Source organism: Dendrobates tinctorius, unplaced genomic scaffold, assembly GCF_039654945.1.
Source record: "Dendrobates tinctorius isolate UK_male_01 unplaced genomic scaffold, ASM3965494v1 ptg000322l, whole genome shotgun sequence".
NCBI classification, from domain to species: Eukaryota; Metazoa; Chordata; class Amphibia; order Anura; family Dendrobatidae; genus Dendrobates; species Dendrobates tinctorius.
Genome location: NW_027361989.1, coordinates 1,137,760 through 1,144,745, shown reverse-complemented (window position 1 = coordinate 1,144,745; position 6,986 = coordinate 1,137,760). Strand labels below are relative to the sequence as shown.

At 43.5% G+C, this 6,986-nt stretch overlaps 1 protein-coding gene across 2 annotated transcripts; it reads left to right on the top strand.

Moving 5' to 3' along the window:
- Positions 1-231: 231 nt before the first annotated feature.
- Positions 232-6,620, top strand: LOC141074016 (uncharacterized). 2 transcript variants are annotated; one of them, XM_073561531.1, is made up of 5 exons: positions 232-366; positions 450-573; positions 657-754; positions 953-1,043; positions 4,177-6,620. In XM_073561531.1, the coding sequence occupies exons 1-5, from the start codon at positions 343-345 to the stop codon at positions 6,438-6,440; spliced, it is 2,601 nt and encodes an 866-aa protein (XP_073417632.1). In that variant the 5' UTR covers positions 232-342; the 3' UTR covers positions 6,441-6,620. The 2 variants fall into 2 exon arrangements, with proteins under 2 accessions (XP_073417632.1, XP_073417631.1); XM_073561530.1 differs by lacking the exon at positions 232-366 and having other exon boundaries at positions 441-573; positions 953-1,047; positions 4,190-6,620.
- The last annotated feature ends 366 nt before the right edge of the window (positions 6,621-6,986 follow it).

Below are 6,986 nucleotides of genomic sequence, written 5' to 3'. Positions count from 1 at the left end.
ATGGCGGAGAGGATGTTACACCTCACCCTAGAGATCCTCTTCCGTCTCACTGGAGAGGTGAGAGATTCTGATGACGTCACATTACATCCTTCTTATCTATGGGAATAACAGATGGACAGAACTGGAGCTGTGAGGACTCTGGAAATGTCTGTAGTGAGATTTATTAATGTGTCTCTCCATAACCAGGATTACACAGTGGTGAAGAAGACCTCTAGTGATCGCTGTCAGGACCCTGTGTCTGAGGGATGTGGAAGACCCCTGAGCCCAATCACGGGGCCTCCACCTCACCCCCTGCTACATGAGGACATCAATGACCAGAAGATCCTAGAACTCCTCTACAAGATGATTGAGCTGCTGACTGGAGAGGTGACACTGCTGGGAATGCTGGGACATTATACAGTAACACTATGAAGGGATCGGGGGGATGACAGTATCATTGTATGTGTCAGGTTCCTATAAGGTGTCAGGATGTCGCTGTCTATTTCTCCATGGAGGAGTGGGAGTATTTAGAAGGACACAGAGATCTGTACAAGAACGTCATAATGGAGGTTCCCCAGCCCCTCACATCTCCAGGTAATAGACAGGACTAAATACACACGGCCTATAATTATCTGTATGTAGAGAATGAATTCAGTCCCTGTATGTGTTTCCTCCAGATCTATCCAGTAAGAGGACAACACCAGAGAGATGTCCCCGTCCTCTTCTTCCACAGGACTGTAACCAAGAAGATCCCAGTGCTCCTCAGGATCATCAGGTAGATGGAGAGAAGGTGTCAGGAGATCTCCCCTATGATGTGTAGACGGCTGTGAAGGTCTTGTGCTCAGTCTTGTTTTATCCACCGGTATTATCTGTTTTATACTTGTGTAATGAGAACGGTGGAGATGGCAGGATTAGAGCTGATCATAGATGGGACGTCTCCATCTGTCTGTGACTTTTGCAATATTTGTTTCAGGGTGAAGATCTGACCCATATTAATACTACAGAGACATATGTGAGAGATGATGAGTGGTGTAAAGAGGAGATTCCCACATATGACTACCCAGGTGAGTAGTAACCACTGAATGCAGAGAAGTCACAGATTCCTCTCAGTCACCGGCTGTGGCTGCTTTATCGGTGGTGTAGTCCGGCCGTATTACCATGATCACCATTTTGCCTCTGGACCACAACATTCTCCTCCACCCAAAACTGTTCAAATGACTTACAACCTGGAGGATCCACCTACCCCCTGGGATTAGGAGACGCTGACCGTTACCTGCCCAGATCTGTAACTATAAAGCCAAATAACAGCGTACGTAGAATGTGCTGACAAGATAGAAAATCACTTGAAGAAAAACATTATGATGGGTCTGTTTGAGAAAGCGGAGGGTAATGATGCTGTTGGCTTCCTAGATCCCTGAGATCTTATTGGATGAATCTTCTCTCCCTTCTGTGCTGCTGAATGTCTCATGGTCCCTACAAGACCAGGTCCAGTCTTTCTGCCCAAACTTCCCTTTTATGATTGACAACATTAATTGTACAGTGAGGCCAAGTGTGAATTTCTGTACAATAACGACAGAGCTTCCCCTAGCCTGAGTTTTCAATTTCTTTTTTCTTTTTAAAACCAACTAACTTGAAACAGGATTTTGATAAACTACATAAAACACATTCCACCTGTGCTTTGATATATCTCTACTCTCTGTGTGGTTTATGGCTGTAATATACACATATAGGGGTTTGTCTACTGTGATGCGGTGCTGTGACAAGTGATGCCCGGCACCCAATCAGCGCTGGCGTCACTGTCTCCACCTTCGGACAAACTGAACATGAAGAGGAAGACAGAGCTGCAGCTCATCCCGGACTTCCTTCTCATGTTCAGTTTGTCCAAAGATGGAGACAGTGACGCCAGCGCTGATTGGGCATCACCACATCGCAGTCCCAATGCAGCGAGTGCCAACATCATTGGAAGGGAGCCAGATTGGCAGGTGAGTATAAGCTTTATTATTTTATCAGGGACGAAGATTTAGTTTAAGAAGTGCTTGTCCTAGTACTGGACAACCTCTTTAAGAAATACTATAGATATGCGGTAAATACACTAAATGACACTGATATATGCATTACTAAACGTCTATGTGTATGGCTGGGCAGAGTAGTCAGGGGCTCCCGTAGACTTAAGGCGATGATCAAATCGATAATGAAGCCATACTGTATCTTGGATATATACTGTGTAGGATGATGCAGAGTCAGCAGCGTTCAGGCCGGCTGCGCTGATCCTGCCTCCTGCTTGAAAAGGAAAGAGCTGCCGCCCTATGTCTGCGTGACGTCACTACACTGCGGACTCTCTTCTATTGCAAAACAGAGTGATATTATCCAATGCGTTTCTGAGGCTTCGGTGTCCTTCGTCAGGGATCCCTTCTTTTTTGCAATAGAAGAGAGCCGGCAGTGTAGTGACATCACGCAGACACAGGGCGGCAGCTTTTACCTTTTCAAGCAGGTGGCAGGATCAGCGCAGCCGGCTGCAACGCTGCTGACTCTGCATCATCCAACATAGTACAGATCCAGGACAGAGTGCGGCTTCACAATCAATTTGATCACCTCCTTAAGTGTACGTGTGCCCCAGCCTGCTCTACCCAGCCATACATGTAGACGTTCAGTAATTCATAGATCAGGGTCATCTGTGTATGTAGCGCATATCTACTGTATATATTTACTGCATTTCTACACGTTAAGCAAGAGGGCAAGCAGGTGCTGAAGCAGGGAGCAGATAACTTCACCTGGACAGCACCCACACACATACTGCCAGACTGGACGGTACTGCTGGTCCCAGGCACCCTAATCTTAGTGGCTGAACAGTGCCTGTGCCGCCTACAGCTTCTGTTTCTAACGTTGCCTCCATCACCGGTGCTGCCTGGAGAATGAATAAGATGGCACCTGGTGACAGAAGCAGACGTCACCGGAGCAGATCCCAGAGAAAATGGGACATACCGTTTGCGGAAGTCTCAATATGACAAAATGTCAGAAATCCAGAGCAGTAGAAATCCTCATAAAGTGACTACATTTTGGAAATTATAACCCTCGGTCAATTAATCTATAAGAGTAGTGACTATTTTGACTTCACTGGCACTTTGCGGAAATTAGCACACAGGGGATGTTGGAGAGTGAAGATTAGAAATATGCCATATTATTGCCCAGCACATAATGTCCGGATTGTGCTCCACTAGACACGCACATAGAAAACTAAGTGGGTCCTTCTCATTACAGTGATGCCAAATACATGAATGGTAAATGTGGTTTAGGTACACTGCAAAGCTCAGAAGCCAGGGGGAGAGTTGACTTGGAAAGAGTGCATTTTGCTGGCTTTGTTTATGGAAGCCATGTTGCTTTTCAAGAGTCGTTGAGCCATTAATAATGTGGACATCTGTTTTTTCTATGACAGATGATGGACCTGAGTGGGAACTTGTATTTTGTGAGATGAGTAGGAGTTGTTATTGGTGGTATTTTCACCTACATATCATTGATGGGTTGCGTTTTATTTATTACTAGATTATGGCCCGATGCTATCGCATCAGGAGGATGCGATAGCATCACACCTCTTGCCATGTTAACCCTCAACACACACACTCCTCTCACCTTTCACCATCTCCACTCACTCTTTCACTCCACATACGACCCCTTCTCTCACTCCGTCTCTCATGCTCACACCGTCATCGCCGCTGCTCCACGATCCCCGACATCTTCTTCCGCCGGCGCCATCCTGGATCCAGACGTTGTCCACGCCGGCGACATGTTCTTGCGGCGACGCCATCTAGAGTATCGCAGGATTTCGCCGATCCAAAATAGCGTCGCCGCAGGAACATGTCGCCGGCGTGGATGCCGTCGGGATCCAAAATGGAGTGGACGTAAGAGGTGTGCGGTGACGTCACCGGTTACAACTGGACGGAAGTTGTTACAACCGGAAGCTGCTTAGGGCATTTATTATTATAGATGTTTGGGAGGCAGAATGAACAAACAGTTAAACACCACACACTACTGGTTCATCCTCTAACTTTTTCTATTAGACTGTGAACTGTCATTGACTTAGACAGTCATTCATATTTTTACATAACTTGCCATTTTCACTGGCGGTTTAAGCAGCCATTTTCAAAAATATAAAATTCAAGGATATTTTATTTAAAATAATTATCTTTTTTTTCTTTGCAGGTGACTCTACCAGGAGATCAGGACAGCTGATATCTTCAATTTTTAAATCAGATGATCTTGAGATCCTACAGGATACAACTGAAGTGATTGCCATTGTTCCAGATATATCATTATCCCTTTACAGTAAAGATCCTGTGAAACAGGTCCCGTCTTTTGATTCATTACTGACTACTAAGGAAAATGAAAGTAAGAAAATAAGCATCAAAAAAGAAACTGCTCCTAAAGAAAAGTCATTTTCACATTCAGAATATAGAAATAGTTTTTCCCTCAAAAAGTCATTTCTTAATCATCAAAAAAATCACACAACGGAGAAGAGATTTTCTTGTTCCAAGTGTGGGAAATGCTTTAACTGCAATTCAAACCTTATTAGGCATGAGAGAACTCACACAGGGGAGAAGCCATTTTCATGTTCAGAATGTGAGAAGTGTTTTAACCAGAAATCACATTTGGTTCAGCACCAGAGAACGCACCCAGGGAAGAAGCCTTTTTCCTGTTCAGAATGTGGGAAATGTTTTAACCAAAAATGTAATCTTGTTAGACACCAGGGAACTCACACAGGGGAGAAGCCTTTTTGCTGTTCAGAATGTGGGAAGTATTTTAACGAGAGATCAGCTTTGGTTAAGCACCAGAGAATTCACACAGGGGAGAAGCCTTTTTCCTGTTCAGAATGTGGGAAATGTTTTATCCAGAAATCAGATTTTGTTAAACACCAGAGAACTCACACAGGGGAGAAGCCTTTTTCCTGTTCAGAATGTGAGAAATGTTTTAACCAGAAATCAGCTTTGGTTAAGCACCAGCGAACCCACACAGGGGAGAAGCCTTTTTCCTGTTCAGAATGTGGGAAGTGTTTTAACCAGAAATCAGATTTGGCTAAGCACCAGCGAACCCACACAGGGGAGATGCCTTTTTGCTGTTCAGAATGTGGGAAGTGTTTTTACCAGAAATCAGATTTGGTTAATCACCATAGAACTCACACAGGGGAGAAGCCTTTTTCCTGTTCAGAATGTGGGAAATGGTTTACACATAAATCAAATGTTGTTAGGCACCAGAAAACTCACACAAGGGAGAAGCCTTTTTCCTGTTCAGAATGTGGGAAATGTTTTAACCAAAAATGTAATCTTGTTAGACACCAGGGAACTCACACAGGGGAGAAGCCTTTTTGCTGTTCAGAATGTGGGAAGTATTTTAACGAGAGATCAGCTTTGGTTAAGCACCAGAGAATTCACACAGGGGAGAAGCCTTTTTCCTGTTCAGAATGTGGGAAATGTTTTATCCAGAAATCAGATTTTGTTAAACACCAGAGAACTCACACAGGGGAGAAGCCTTTTTCCTGTTCAGAATGTGAGAAATGTTTTAACCAGAAATCAGCTTTGGTTAAGCACCAGCGAACCCACACAGGGGAGAAGCCTTTTTCCTGTTCAGAATGTGGGAAGTGTTTTAACCAGAAATCAGATTTGGCTAAGCACCAGCGAACCCACACAGGGGAGATGCCTTTTTGCTGTTCAGAATGTGGGAAGTGTTTTTACCAGAAATCAGATTTGGTTAATCACCATAGAACTCACACAGGGGAGAAGCCTTTTTCCTGTTCAGAATGTGGGAAATGGTTTACACATAAATCAAATGTTGTTAGGCACCAGAAAACTCACACAAGGGAGAAGCCTTTTTCCTGTTCAGAATGTGGGAAATGTTTTAACCAAAAATGTAATCTTGTTAGACACCAGGGAACTCACACAGGGGAGAAGCCTTTTTGCTGTTCAGAATGTGGGAAGTATTTTAACGAGAGATCAGCTTTGGTTAAGCACCAGAGAATTCACACAGGGGAGAAGCCTTTTTCCTGTTCAGAATGTGGGAAATGTTTTATCCAGAAATCAGATTTTGTTAAACACCAGAGAACTCACACAGGGGAGAAGCCTTTTTCCTGTTCAGAATGTGAGAAATGTTTTAACCAGAAATCAGCTTTGGTTAAGCACCAGCGAACCCACACAGGGGAGAAGCCTTTTTCCTGTTCAGAATGTGGGAAGTGTTTTAACCAGAAATCAGATTTGGCTAAGCACCAGCGAACCCACACAGGGGAGATGCCTTTTTGCTGTTCAGAATGTGGGAAGTGTTTTTACCAGAAATCAGATTTGGTTAATCACCATAGAACTCACACAGGGGAGAAGCCTTTTTCCTGTTCAGAATGTGGGAAATGGTTTACACATAAATCAAATGTTGTTAGGCACCAGAAAACTCACACAAGGGAGAAGCCTTTTTCCTGTTTATAATAATAATAATAATAATAAAAATCATTATTTATATAGCGCCAACATATTCCACAGTGTTGACAGTTTAACAGTTTCAAACACAACAGTCGTAACAACGTTAACAATAATTCAATAAAGCAAAATATAACGACCCTGCTAATGAGAGCTTACAATCTACAGGGTGGGCCATTTATATGGATACACCTAAAGAAAATGGGAATGGTTGGTGACCAGATCGGTGCGCTGAATATGCAGAATGGGCAAAACAAAAATTGGAACAGGACCCTCAGTTTACACAGAACATTATGTTTAGTGATGAGGCAAACTTTTTTGGGTGGCCCATTTATATGGATACACCTAAATAAAACGGGAATGGTGACAGATTTCTTGCGTGGGTTTTTTTGCATTGAAATCTGCTGCAATGACCCCGGTACTGCGTTCAACAGTCATCAACATAATTTCTATCCGCTCCTCACATGTTAACCTCTGTGACACGTCAATGGCTGTAAACAAAGAGAAATTTGTAAATAACTCATGAAAGAATAAAGTTATGTTAAAACCAAGCAC

What these genes read in the sequence shown, in the direction of transcription:
- LOC141074016 (XM_073561531.1), top strand. Translation starts at nt 343, where the DNA reads ATGATTGAGCTGCTGACTGGAGAG. An exon ending in TTGAGCTGCTGACTGGAGAG is followed by an intron (nt 367 to 449) that starts GTGACACTGCTG and finishes TGTATGTGTCAG; the next exon opens with GTTCCTATAAGGTGTCAGGA. An exon ending in TCCCACATATGACTACCCAG is followed by an intron (nt 1,044 to 4,176) that starts GTGAGTAGTAAC and finishes TTTTCTTTGCAG; the next exon opens with GTGACTCTACCAGGAGATCA.